Source organism: Ammodytes marinus (genome assembly GCF_949987685.1).
Source record: "Ammodytes marinus genome assembly, chromosome: 11".
NCBI lineage: Eukaryota > Metazoa > Chordata > Actinopteri > Uranoscopiformes > Ammodytidae > Ammodytes > Ammodytes marinus.
The window spans coordinates 4,892,821-4,907,820 of NC_137215.1; the positions used below are offsets into that span (position 1 = coordinate 4,892,821).

The 15,000-nt window shown below is 40.5% G+C and overlaps 1 protein-coding gene across 1 annotated transcript in view; it reads left to right on the forward strand.

The window, feature by feature from the left end:
* abcc2 (ATP binding cassette subfamily C member 2) overlaps positions 1-12,090 on the forward strand; it is a 55,497-nt gene extending 43,407 nt beyond the window's left edge. Inside the window, exons 29-32 of the mRNA XM_080037373.1 lie at positions 1,021-1,179; positions 1,916-2,082; positions 5,548-5,742; positions 11,523-12,090. Of these exons, the coding sequence (XP_079893499.1) occupies positions 1,021-1,179; positions 1,916-2,082; positions 5,548-5,742; positions 11,523-11,652 (651 nt within the window). The 3' untranslated portion in view covers positions 11,653-12,090. The remainder of the gene's footprint in view (positions 1-1,020; positions 1,180-1,915; positions 2,083-5,547; positions 5,743-11,522) is intronic.
* Positions 12,091-15,000: the final 2,910 nt, after the last annotated feature.

Below are 15,000 nucleotides of genomic sequence, written 5' to 3' on the forward strand. Positions count from 1 at the left end.
TTTATTTCAGTGGAATAGACAAGCGGCACAGATCGTCAGTTACTGTAGGGGTTTGAAATATTCAGTGGTAGTTTTAACCACTATGGTTTACCTTATTAGTACATTTACACAAGGCACATTGAAAATTCATCTTTTGCATATCCCCTCTCAAGTTACCACACTTCGGAGGGGGTCAGAGCAAGTGTCTTGCTCAAAGACACAATGGTAGAGATGGTGGTGGGCACCGTAGATGTAATAGCAGCCACCACTATTATTACTGCTAACACCCTAAAAAAATATGTATTGTGAAGCGCCTTGTGACCCTGGTCTGTGAAGGGCGCTATATAAATAAAGCTTACTTACTTACTTACTTACTTACCCTCCTGTCCGGTGCCGGGGATCGAACCAGCGACCTCATGGATACTGATCGCCCCCTCTTCCTCTAGGCCATCCTACCATCCTAACATGCCTTCTCTCTCTGGCAAAAGCAAAACTGAAGAAGCTACAGGTAGTGTATAATGATGGGTTTAGGATCATCCTTAGGCTTCCAAGATGGACAAGTGCTAGCTCTTTGTTTGTGACTAGTAATGTCCCCATCTTCCATGTTGTGTTGTAGGAATTTAATGTACAAATGTATGTGTCGACTTCTAGAGTCAAAAAATCAAACTAATAATTGCACTCAGTCACTGACACAAACAGAGTGATACAAGTTACTCCTCTGGGGGGGCGCCCTTAGCTCAGTTGGCGCCCTTAGCCCCATGGGCCTCAGCCAGCAGCGGACCCGGGTTCGATTCCAGCCCGTGGTCGTTCTCTGCATGTCACTCCCCTCTCTGCCCCATTTCAACTCTGTCTCTACACTATCAATAAAGCATAAAAATGCCAAAAAAAAATATCTTTAAAAAAAGTTACTCCTCTGGGTTGTGGAAACATTGGAATCGATGCTTGTGTGTATCTTAATCTGTGTTGATGACTTGTATTGTCTTGTCTTTTATATGGAACTTTGAGTCCGTAATAAAGTCTTCATTCATTCTCTCCATCCAGATTGGGATAGTGGGGCGCACAGGAGCCGGTAAATCCAGCCTGACCAACTGCCTTTTCAGGATTATAGAAGCAGCTGAGGGTCGGATCCTACTGGACGACGTAGATATATCCACCGTAGGTCTGCATGACCTCAGAAACAGCCTCACCATCATACCACAGGTACAGTGTTAACATTCTATCTTTGTATCTCTATGTCTCATTCATTTGTAAGGCGAGATAGACACTGCAGATGAATAGGGTTACATTTCTATGGTATAGATATCGTCATGAAACCTTGCTAGTTCATTACTTGTATTTAAACTGTTATGTAAAGTATTGAAAGAAACTATTGTTGAGATAATTGCTGTTAAAGATGGCTGTTAAAGATGGCTGTTAAAGATGGCTGTTAAAGATGGCTATATAGGAGAAATATTCAGGGGCAAATAGACAAGGTTCAGTCACTCAAAAGTACTTGAAAGAACTATTTTTGCCTGCAATGTCTCTCCCTGAAGTGGTGCACTGACCTATCTAACATTGTGTGTGTGTGTGTGTGTGTGTGTGTGTGTGTGTGTGTGTGTGTGTGTGTGTGTGTGTGTACGTGTGTGCTTGCGTGCGTGCTTGCATACTTGTGTGTGTGTCCTTGTGTCCTTGTGTGTGTGCACGTGCGTGGGTATGTGCTTGTGCATCCTTGTGTGTGTGTGTGTGTGTGCGTGCGTCCCTGCGTGCGTCCTTGTGTGTGTGTGTTCGTGTGTGTGTGTGTGTGCATGCATCCCCGCGTGTGTGTGTGTGTGCGTGCGTCCCTGCGTGTGTGTGTGTGCGTGCGTCCCTGTGTGTGTGTGTGTGTGTGTGTGTGCGTGCGTCCCTGTGTGTGTGTGTGTGTGTGCGTGCGTCCCTGCGTGTGTGTGTGTGTGTGCAGGACCCAGTGTTGTTCTCGGGGACCCTGCGTATGAACCTGGACCCGTTTGACAAGTTCAGTGATGAGGATGTGTGGAGGGCGCTGGAGCTCTCCCATCTCAAGTCCTACGTCACGGGGCTGACAGAGGGGCTGCAACACGAGGTCACAGAGGGGGGGGAGAACCTCAGGTGGGACAACACACACACACACACACACACACACACACACACACACACACACACACACACACACACACATAAAGCTCCATCTCCCTGCTATATTTGGGGAAAAGCCAACCTGTTTGCAAGCACAGACAGACAGACAGACAAACAGACAGACAGACGCATGCAGACGTATACAGCTCTGGAAAAAAATAAGAGACCACTCCAAATGTTCAGTGTCTCTCGTTTTATTATTTATAGGCATATGTTTGAGTAGAATGAACATTTTGGTTTTATAATATTAACAACTGAAACAACATTTCTACCAAATTTCACAATGAAAATATTGTCATTTAGAGCATTTTTAATAAGTAATGTAGAGATGAACATTTAAGAAATATCCAGACTGGTCTCTTCATTTTTCCCGGAGCTGTACATCCTGCACTATGTATTTCCTTTGTTTTTTTACTATCTCTTAAAGGTGCAGTGTGTAATATGACATCATCAAGTTCTACAAAGTTCTAGAATGCAACACTCCCTGGGTAACCCCAACCCTTTAGAATAATAACAGAAGCTACAGTGGCCATCAAGGACAAGAACAATTCTAAATTTTAAACAATGCACCTGATGACATTCCAACTTTGACACTTCCAAAATGGCGGTGACAAGGCCTTGGTCCAAAGTATGGAGAAATATGGACATATATGAGACCTTTTCTAAGGAAAAAAAATATTATTATAAAAAAAAAATTCAGCTATTATGCACTAAATTAAACGTACTTATGGACATTATAATTATTTTCTACAAAATCTGCTAGGAAATAAAACCCAAAATTCTACACACTGCAAGTTTAAATGCAATTTCTAATGTCTTATCTTAATGTGTTTTTATGCCACTGTAAAGCACTTTGAATAGCCTTGGTGGGACAGACACTCATCTTACACGACCACATTTTTTGTTTGTTTTAAAACTTTATTTTTAGCTTCTTCCTATCCCTTTTGAACATGAATTATATTATTTGAGTTGTGTATTTGTTTCTCATTTGTTTGTTTTTAATGACATGCAGGTAGAATGCCGACTATGTACGGCTTATCTAGGAGTTCTTATCCGACTTTGCGTGTCAGTTGATGTGCCGATTTCTGTGCGAAGTAGATCGGATAAAGGTGTACACATGCATTTTGCAAGTCCTGTTGAAGTCTCATTCGTTTATTTACCCGATTATGACTCTCCATGTACACGTGCTGAATGTCTTGCATCCTTCATTTTCCTATTTTCCTGCACAGTTCATATGAATACTTTTTCAGGGAAGATGAACACATGAGAAAAGTTTGAACTTGTGCCGTTTATGTGAAAAAATATATTATGGAAAAGTACGGTGTGTGACTTATAGCAATCACTGCTCGCTGCTTTGATTTCCTTTTGTTACACTTACGTTTGTGCAGTAGCGCAAGAAAGTCAAGTGGCTTCCGCTCTTAAATCAACTTCATTGTCCTCTCACCCCAGACCTAATAACCAGTTGTTAATTCTGTCGTGGAAGTTTTTTAATCAGTTAAACCTTGTGGGAATAAATGAACTGAAACTTCTCAATATAAACTGTTTAATAAAAGTAGAAAAACAACAGAGTTACAGAGTAAAGTTCCAACCTGCATGGTCAGCCCCCGACGGGACTGACCCTATCTTTTGGTCAGACAGGGATTTTAAAGGCCCCCTTCAACAACGGGGGTGTCAACTAACAGATGGTCAAACAGGTCTCAGGGGTTTATTGTGGTCATTGTGGTTTATTGTGGTCAGCCACAATAAACCTTAAATTAGTTTAAGCAACTGTTGTCAGCACATTTCTTAGAGGAAATGCGTGTGTTAAACTGATGTGATATACATATAGAAAAACAGATCAATACGATGGTTACAAATACATTTGCCCTCACAAATTCAATACAAAACCTTTCACGTCACGATTCATTTCATAATGGAGACAATGATAATCACACCTGCCGATATGGTGACTTCCGACATCCCTATGATTGCATGTAATTAAGCCTGTTCTGTGTTGCTAAGCAGCAGGCCAATGGCGTGTTGATACATGCCACATTACACAGCTACAGTTGTTATCGACAGTAGGTCCAGAAATATCCGCAAAAAAACCCATTCGATTATTTTACGCAAATAATTATGAGTCCATTAGCTGTTTCTTCTCATCCCTGTGAAAAGAAACTGCGTTAGAATGTGTCTTGCTGGGTAGAGGCCATGGGGTAGACGCAGCCACTTATTCATCTTTATAGAATTCATTTTCTATTCAGAATATCAGCGGATGTCATGCAATTATTTTGTACAGCGAACACAAGAGGTTTTCCATCTCTCTGTGCTGCGAAAAAAAAAAAAATAATTCCAAACATGTAGTGAGGTTACAGGTTCATTTTGAATGGGAAATTCTCATTCAAATGGATGATCACAAAAGCAGGAGTAAGAGCTATTTAACCACTAGCTGCAAATGTCGAGTTCCTTAACACCGATTTTCTTAAAATTTATTTTTTATTTTTTTAAATGTTTTATTAACAATAAAATTCTACCTCTCGTAGTGAAAGACATACACACATACATTAATACTGTACAATATAAATGTTGTCGAATTGTTGTTTAATTTGATTTGTCTTATTGTGCACTGTTGTGTCTTGTAATGTTATTTTATTTTTTTAAATGTAAAATTCTGTTTTTAATATGAAACTTTTACGTTTTTTTTATGCTGCTTTCTTGACCAGGAAGCTTTTGAAAAAGAGATTTTATTATTCCCAATTCCCAATCTCCATGGGAATTTTCCCGGTTAAAGTTGCTACGAGGAACTTTCAGTTTGACTTCATTCTTGCGCCCCCTTTGGACAAAAGCGATAGTTTTTTTACTACGACAGCTGTTGTTCTTGAGTGAGCGTATACACATGACAAAGGCATTAAGAAAAACTATTTAGAAAAATAGCATTATTTGCACTGATGGTCTCGTAATTGTAATTTATGATCATCACAGGAAAAATTTGACTGTTTCAGAAATATTAAAAAAGTTCCTCATAGCACCTTTAAAAAAAGGTTAATAACTGAAAAAAAATATATAATAAAAATAGCATTCTTTGCACTGATGGTCTCGTTTGCTGATACATGTCATTCATGAACATCAGAGGAAAAAATCTGACTGTTTTCAGCTGCATTCCTAACCCCAGAAAACTTGAGGTCTGCTGCAACTCTCAGTTCTTTTAAATCGAGTCTGAAAACTTTTTTGTTTCCATTTTAACCTGCAATTTTCATTTTATTTGCTTCTTTTATTCGCTTTTAAATGTTTTATAATGTGTTTTATGTATTCTAATATTGCCCCTGTAAAGCACTTTGAGTGGCCTTGTGTCTGAATTGTGCTATAAATAAACTTGCCTTTCCTTGCCTTAAATAAAGGTTAATTAACAAAAAGAAATGTAATAATGTTAATTAAAACATCCCCTGTGCGTGTTTGCAGTGTCGGGCAGAGGCAGCTGTTGTGTCTGGCTCGAGCCTTGTTGAGGAAATCCCGGATCTTAATCCTGGACGAAGCCACGGCAGCCGTTGACCTGGAGACGGATGACCTCATTCAGAACACAATCCGCCAGGAGTTCTCCCACTGCACCGTGTTAACCATCGCACACAGACTGCACAGCATCATGGACAGCTCCAGGTACTTACCACAGACAGACAGACAGACAGACAGACAGACAGACACACACACCTGCACAGCATCATGGACAGCTCACGGTACTGAGTCATTACCACAGACAGACAGACAGACAGACACACACACACCTGCACAGCATCATGGACAGTTCCAGGTACTGAATCAGACAGACAGACAGACAGACAGACAGACAGACAGACAGACAGACAGACAGACAGACAGACAGACAGACAGACAGACAGACAGACAGACAGACAGACAGACAGACAGACACACACACACACACACACACACACACACACACACACACACACACACACACACACACACACACACACACACACACACACACACACACACACACACACACACACACACACACACACACACACACACACACACACACACACACACACACACACACACACACACACACACCTGAGGGGTATACTACAAAGCAAACTCAACAGAGCCCGGCTCTCTTTTTTTGATCTGGTTCAACATAACACATAACCTCACTCAGAGCTAACCGGTATCACGAAGGAAGTTATCAACCTCTTATGTTGAACGAGGGTTTCGGCTTCAGGCTCTGTGCGCGTCCCCATAAGAGGGGGCGTTTGACGCGTCATTTGACTCTGCTTCCGCACAGAATGGACTGACCTTGTGCTGCTAACTTTACACAAACGGACTGATTGCGAGCAGCTGAGTAAAAAAAAAAAAAGTGCATCGCTGACTTCACTCAAGAGGAAGAGTTTGTCAGTCTAAGTGATCACAGAACAGCAGAAAACAGCTAAGCCGAAAAAAACTCTTACTGCAAATAAGGAGAGATGTTGAACTGAATTGATTAATTTATTTTACAGATCGTTCTCGCAGTGCGTAACGTGACATTATAAAGCAATTAAAGGTTTAACTCGGATTTAAACAGTACACCATTTAGCCTAGTTGATAATCCTACACTTAAGAATCTGATTTAAGTCTGACACTGTCCCCTAAGGAATAGCATATCCTATGTGGAAAATCACTTTAGTTTTGAGCCACATCAAAATTAATAAAAATTTTGATTTTGATTTAGGCTAATAGCCCTTTATTTGCATCTTATAAATACCATTACAATAAATAGCCTAGATACAAAACCTGTAGTCTGTATTTTCCGGACAAATATGAATCTTCTGTGAGAAGCTTAACCTGCGAGTCTGCAGCGATGTCCGAACTGTGACAGCTGTCACCTGTCACGTCCCAACTGTAATCGCTACTGATGAAAAGAAAGAAGCCTACAGTGAAATAATGTTGCAACATGTGATTTTATAGAACGCTTCATTAAGAGCCAGTGTGTGTAGATCGCCAGATACAATCATTTGAAGTGAGAGCTTCTAGTGGCGCTGCATACAGTAGGTCTAGGCTATTTTACATTTTCTGCATCAATAACTATGCATGTGACAAAAAGCCGCAGCGCGATGTTACAGTTCACTCTAATGTAAGCATTGTGTCACGGCCTCGTTTCGTTCATTAACTTACTGATCAATACGTTTACTGATTTAACTAGTTTACTCAGTGAGAAGTATCGCTCAGACAATATAGTCAGGTCTGCGGGATTTCAAAAATTGTAGTTTCCTTAAAGGGCAGCGCTCTAAGTGCCGAATTTAAGCTCAAACTCTGGAACAAAAACTGGTCTGGGCAGGTTAGCCGTGCAGCCTCTGTTACCACGGTGATCTAGCCAGGTAGAAAGAGAGCCACCTTTCGTGATACTGAAAACTAAGGCTTTAGACTCAACAGACCTCGCTCAGCCCTTAATCTCGCTTCGTAGTATACCCCTCTGCACAGCATCATGGACAGCTCAAGGTACTGAATCATTCACACAGACAGACAGACAGACAGACAGACAGACAGACAGACAGACAGACAGAGAGACAGACACACACACACACACACACCTGCACAGCATCATGGACAGCTCAAGGTATTGAATAATTCACACACACACACACACACACACACACACACACACACACACACGCCACACACACTTCCCCTTTCTGAAAGCTGTGTGTACCTGGCACAAAGGCAAAGGTCCCACCAAGGACGGGCACTTGAAAGTCCCCCTGTCCTGTCGCCTTTTTTTCACACACACACACACACACACACACATGCACACACACACACACACACACACACACACACACACACATAGACAGACAGACAGACAGACACGCACAGCATCGTGGACAGCTCAAGGTGCTGAATAAATACCACACACACACACACACACACACACACACACACACACACACACATAGACAGACAGACACGCACAGCATCGTGGGCAGCTCAAGGTGCTGAATAAATCCCACACACACACACACACACACACACACACACACCTGCACAGTATCATGGACAGCTCAAGATATCGAAGCTGAAAAATATCCAGTGTTAATACACAGCCTAGGTTCTGTAAACGGGCATTTAAACAAAGGGTTTGTCAACAAAGGGGGCTCACCGTAAACATAACCATAACAGTATATAAAAATTGCATTTTTGTGCAAAAACTTCACAAAGTAAAGTGTGTGTTGTTTGAAAAAACAATTGTAACTCAAGGCCTACTTGAGTTACTCTTCGCTCAGTTCACATCAACAAATGGAAGTAGCTCAGTTGTCATAGAAATGCATATTTTTGAGAACTTCCAATCATACATTTGAATTGTCTGTCCAAGTCCTTGTTATAAGGGTTCAATTTGTAAGGGTTCCAATATTTCTCAGACCATTTTTCTTCTACGTATTTCCGCCCTAGATAAGGGCCTATCTGATGTTGCACAGGGTTCCAGGGGCTTGGTTTTCAAACAGTCAGGGTTCATTCTGTTGTACCTTAATGGCCACAGCTGTGTGAGCTCAAAAACATCCTTGATCTCTTTCTACTATCTCTCTCTCTCTCTTTCTATCAAACGATACTCGAGTCTTCAACATATTGCTTTGATATTCAAGCAGCAACATGGACAAGTAACATTCGTAGTGAAAGGTTGTATAGATGTACAGGATGTATGGATTTATTGATTGTGTTCTGTTGTTGGCCTTGTGAATATATGCATGAGAATTAGGAATCCATATGAAATAGGCTCTGCAAATGTGCTCCATATCAGAAAGGCTGCAATACATGCCAACTGTTTGCCACCAAGGATGTTCCAGTTTTCTTTATTCTTGGACAACAGTGGACATACAAAAAGTATCTAGCTCAAACTTTTCAATACTGCAGCACAGTGTGCACCAAATTACACTTACGCAATACCTACTCCCTTTTATTCCATGTTTTGAAAAAACAAAAAAATGGCCTCGTTTATTTTTCCATCCATCTATCCATCCATTCTGTTTACTTTGTGTATTTTTCTGGGTCACAGGGGACCAGGTACTATCCCAGAATGCATTTTAAAAAAGGCAGGCAATGATGAAGGTTGCCACTTAAGCAATAGCACACGAGAGGGAGCATGTTGTCGCTCTATATCAGCACTGCTGTGATTCGGTCGTAGGTACGAGGCCGCAGGCCGAGTGCCGAAGAGAAACACAGCAGTGCTGATATAGAGTGACAACATTGCGACCTTGAGTGTGCTATTGCTTTTATACAGCAGTTTTACAACTGAAATTCACAAGTTAACTTTAAAATGTTATCTTTAATCATTTAAGAATGTATTTGCTTCCGCCAACATAAATAGTTCGTGTCAACAACTTGACGGGACTCGGAGTGAGCTCGTCCTGCAGTGTTTACTCTGGTAACATTAACCACGGCGACCCGATGTCCCGTAAAAATCACCAAAGAAACGTAACGGCGGATCTTAATCTAGTTGGTAATAAGGTCCGCTGCCCAATCCAAACCCCCACGCTTCATTTCCCAGAGTTTATGAGTGTATTTCGGCCCGGGGGAAGTAACGTTATACAATGAGGTGGGAAAGCTAGGCTAGGCTAAAGCTATGCTGCGCTCGTATTATTCAGCAGCCTGAGTTTATCTCCACACACTATTGCTGTCTTCAGTAACGTGAGTGTGAGCGACTACCGCACACTGTCTCTGTCTGTGTGTGGCAGCGATGCCCTCTCACAGGGGAGAGACTCGCCACAGTCAACCTGAGTCACACACACACAGATAACACAAGTGAAGCTCCGGCTCATCAGTGAGCCGCGGAGTGATTTTGACAGTTGGTCTACAGTTTGGTGAACAGTCCGAGTGATGTTGTTCGCTCATATCAGCACTCCTTCAGAACGCTCAGAAGGTCTCTCGTCCAATCAAATCACTCGCTCAGAACCAACTGCTGTATAATGTGTTACATTCGACGACGTAAGACAAATACAATTCTGAGAATATAATCGATATATTCTCAGAATTGGTTGTGATCCTTGAGATATTTGAACTCTGGCTTTATCCAATATCTAGATGTTCGCTTTTTAAAGATTTGCAAATGTGTGTATGATTTGTGAAATATGCAACATTTGCAAAAATATTCAAAGAAAAATGAAGAAAACTTCAATACAAAAATTCATTGTTTTAAAGGTGCAGTGTGTAATATGACATCATCAAGAAAGTTCTACAAAGTTCTAGAATGCAACACTCCCTGGGTAACCCCACCCCTTTAGAATAATAACAGAAGCTACAGTCGCCTTCAAGGACAAGAACAATTCTAAATGTTAAACAATGCACCTGATGACATTCCAACTATGACACTTTCAAGATGGCGGCACTAGGCCTTGGTCCAAATTATGCAGAAATATGGACATATATGAGACCCTTTCTAAGGGAAAAAATAATAATTCAAAAAAATATTTTCAGCTATTATGCACTAAATTAAATGTACTTATGGATATTATAATTACTTTCTACAAAATCTGCTAGGAAATAAAACCCAACATTCTACACACTGCAGGTTTAATGCCAGTAACCAACTGGAAGAGTTCCATGATGATATCTTTAAGTTATTTTTTAATTTTTTTTTCAATTTTACCCTCGCATTAAACCAGGGTTACGATTTTCTATTTCCGCCCCCTGTAGCTTTCCAGCAGGTAGTTGACCAGGTTGTCCACCCAGGTTGTGATCCTTGAAGGTCCTAGATATCATTTCTGGTGAACAACCTTTTACACCAGCCCATGTCTGTTTTCCAAAAAAAAGGGATTTTGCCCCCTAGGTAATAGGAAGAAAAAATAACACTTAAACCTGCAGTGTGTAGAATTTGGGTTTTTATTTCCTAGCAGATTTTGTAGAAAGTAATTATAATATCCATAAGTACATTTAATTTAGTGCATAATAGCTGAAAAAAATGTTTGAATATTTTTTTTCCCCTTAGAAAGGGTCTCATATATGTCCATATTTTTGCATATCTTGGACCAAGGCCTAGTGCCGCCATCTTGAAAGTGTCATAGTTGGAATGTCATCAGGTGCATTGTTTAAAATTTGTAATTGTTCTTGTCCTTGAAGGCCACTGTAGCTCCTGTTATTATTCAAAAGGGGTGGGGTTAGCCAGGGAGTGTTGCATTCTAGAACTTTGTAGAACTTTCTTGATGATGTCATATTACACACTGCACCTTTAATTCACAGTCACAACCTGTAGAATGCTGCTCCGATGGTTACTATGGTACAAAATGTTTCTGCCAATTTGTCTGCCTGTATTTTCTTCTTTGTTTTTTCTATGCAATTTTTTAATGTCTAATCTTGATGTGTTTCATGTCCCCTGTAAAGCACTTTGAATGGCCTTGAGTCTGAATTGTTGTGCTATATAAATGAACTTGCCTTGTTGTCTGTCTTGTCCACAGGGTAATGGTGCTGGATGCTGGTAAAATCGTGGAGTTCGATTCTCCGGAAAACTTGCTGGAGAAACGAGGCCATTTCTACGCCATGGCGAAGGATGCCGGGATAATGCGGGAAAACATCACGGCTCTCTGATTTTGCACTTTTAAATTATGATTTAATTCAACAAATCTTTATTTTTTTTATTTAAAGCTTTAGTGCGTAACTTTTTTTAATATATGAGGGTTGGTTACATTCAAACCATCGCCAAACGAGTTGACGCAAAGTTGATTAAGACTATCAGCTCCACAAAACTCTCTCTGTATTTCTCAGTATGGCAGCGTTTACAAACTGGTGTCGCCCCCCCCCCCATGACACTGGTGCAGGAGCTCAGAAAAATCCCAAGAAGAGCCCAATAATGTTTCAGTTCTACTGCTAAGAACAAAACCTAGACGTACAGCAGAAGGAATAAAATCCATGTGCCATCACCTGAAGGCTTTTACCTCATGTACTGTAGATGCACCAACACTGCTGTTGTAATCACTCAGAACTCCTCATGGGGGGGCGGCAGAAGCTACGCACTATAGCTTTAACTTGCTGGATTGTACTGTGATATCAAGAAATATTGTAACATTTGTACTTTTTAGAAAAAGAATTTAGGAATCACATTATGTATGTAAATAATTTTTGTATGACAACAATAAAATATTCTTTCTCAAAATACTGCTGTAAGGTGTTTTTAATAAGAGAACTTTCTTAGTTGGCGTTTAAATGAGACACACGCGCACAAACAGACACACACACACACACACGCACGCACACACACACACACACACACACACACACACACACACACACTGTTACGGCTGTGTGCTGTTTTCCTTTTGTCTTTTCCTGAGTATGGTGTGGGAGTGAGACCTTTGCTTGCGAATGAGCTTTTCTACACAGATGCAGGTGTTGGTGATTGACTCAGTAAGTGGCGGAAGCTGATTGGCTCGCTCTCAGCCTCACGGCATTCATAGGCTCCACCGGAGTCACTCAGCGGGTGGCATGATTGACAGCAGCAGCACTCGCTTGCGGATTCCCGAACCACTATTATTATGATGTGTTAGTTATTGTATTTAATTGTGTCCGGTAGGAGTGGGAAGTGGGTATTTTCGCATTTTGTGTCTCTGTTTTCCCCTAGACTGGGGCATAACACACACACATGCACACACACACACACACACACACACACACACTTGACATTTTTGCAGTGTGCTTGACATTTCAAACTGTATAACGTACTGATTAGTTTTCTTCATGCTAAGGCCATATTATTGGCAATCATAATAACAGAAATTACTTGATGGTGCACACTCATTTTGATTTTAAAAGCTACACATTATATGATTACAGTCCCATTTTACATACAGTAGGGGAGAGTGGCCTAAGTTGTGCAACTTTTCACTCAAAGTGACTTTAAAGTAAGGCCTTGACAGTAAAGTCTCCAACTCAAATATGTACATATATTTCAGGGTGTTGTGCATCCCTGGCAATAAAAACTTTGGATCTGGAATAAACTGTTGAAGAAATATAGCTTTCGGAAAAAAAGTTGTCTTGATGCACAACTTGCCCCCGGTGTGGTGTAAGTTGTGCGGTTGGAGAAAATACCATGGGGTGAATTGTGCCATTGATATATATCTCATAAACTGTAATGCAAGACAAATCCATTAGACAATCACTTATTTAAGGTGTATTTAAAGTAAATAGTTGACAAAGATTTAAGGACACTTTTCTTAAACAAGGCCTAGCAGATCTAATGGTTTTACCTGCAAAGCTCACAATGACAAAGTCACCATCATCATCTTTCTAGCCATCTGAACTCTCATCAGTGGTGTCGTTAAGTGGAATTGAGATGTCACTCTCTTCTGAGCTACTGTAGACAATCACTTTCTTTTGGTGACCAGCGTATACAGCCATGCCACTGGCACAACTCTCAGAAATGTACTTTGCACTAGTTGCTCCGTGCTTGTGGAACCAACTGCCACCTGACAAATGTGATTCCCCTACATTTCTGCCTTTAAATCAAGGCTCAAAACCCATATGTACACCCTGGTGTTTCCTACCCATTAACTAGCATACCTCTGCACTACTATCTGTGTTTATGTGGATGTATGGGCTTTACGTCTTTTATTTTGGTTATTGTTATTTTACCTTCATTGTTTACCTACTGAATGCACTATGTACAGCACTTTGGACAGTGCAAACTGTCATAAATGTGCTTTTATAAATACATTTTACTTACTTACTTACTTATAACTCACCCAGGCCCTTTGGCACAAATCACCCCAATCCCAGAAAGTTGGATAATAAGCATGATGCAGCAATTTAGGGCTGACATTGTGCTAATTGTATACAGTAGGCTCAAAATGTAGCATACCAAAGCACTAAAACATGTGTCAAATGTTTTCAAAAAGCACTAAAACATGTGTCAAATGTTTTCAAACTTGTCTATAATTGTTCAGACACAATAATCAAAAAACCTTGATCATGGAAATTTTACTTTGAAAGGCAAAACACAGTTTTTTTAGCTTAAATGTGCTTATATCTTATTCCTTGTGTCTCCCTTCTTTACAGGATGAGTCAAATGGATGGCTCTTCTTAAATATGTGGTCACATTTCCAATTTCTTCCACGGTTTTCTAGAAACAAGGGGTGGCACAACTTCCAAAATGCACAACTTAGGCCACTCTCCCCTATATTTATAAAAATCACAACAAAAATAAAATCCTATATACTGTCTATTTCCAGTATTGGGGTTCTTGAAAACATTTGATATTTTATCCTGCTTGAAATGTTATCTTGAAAAGCTGTACGAACCATGTTGATTGTTATTTTACGGGGGCGCTCCGGTGGTGTAGTGGATAGAGCGCGTACCATATCGGCTCTGGCCTTCGTTGCAGTGGTCGCGGGTTCAAATCCGACCCGTGGACCTTCACTGCATGTCATCCCCTCTCTCTCTCTCTCTCTCTCTCTCTGTCTCTCTCTGTCTCCCCATTTCAAATCTGTACTGTCAAATAAAGCTTGAAAATGCAATAAGAAAAAGCTGAACTAACCATGTTGAATGTCAAACATCTTAGGCATGTTTGGAGACAATCTGTCAGACCGGAGGAGAAGATAGAATCCAATTATATGTCTGTATGTGAGAAGCTGCGGCCAACAGATGGTGTGAATCACGTCTCATCTAACACTCCATAAGAAAGAGATAATTTTTTTGTGGCCAACAAAAGGGTATCGTGTAATATAGACACCTGTTTTCGTGTTACTATGTCCTTGAATTGCTCAGAAATTGGACACGAATACACATGGACATAGCAAATATACTGTAGCCCCGGAAAGAAAATTAAGAGACCAGTCTGGATTTTTTCTTAAATCTTCATCTCTACATTACTTATTGAAAATGCTCTAAATGACAAAAAATTATTGGAATTTGGTAGAAATGTTGTCAGTAGTTTATATTATA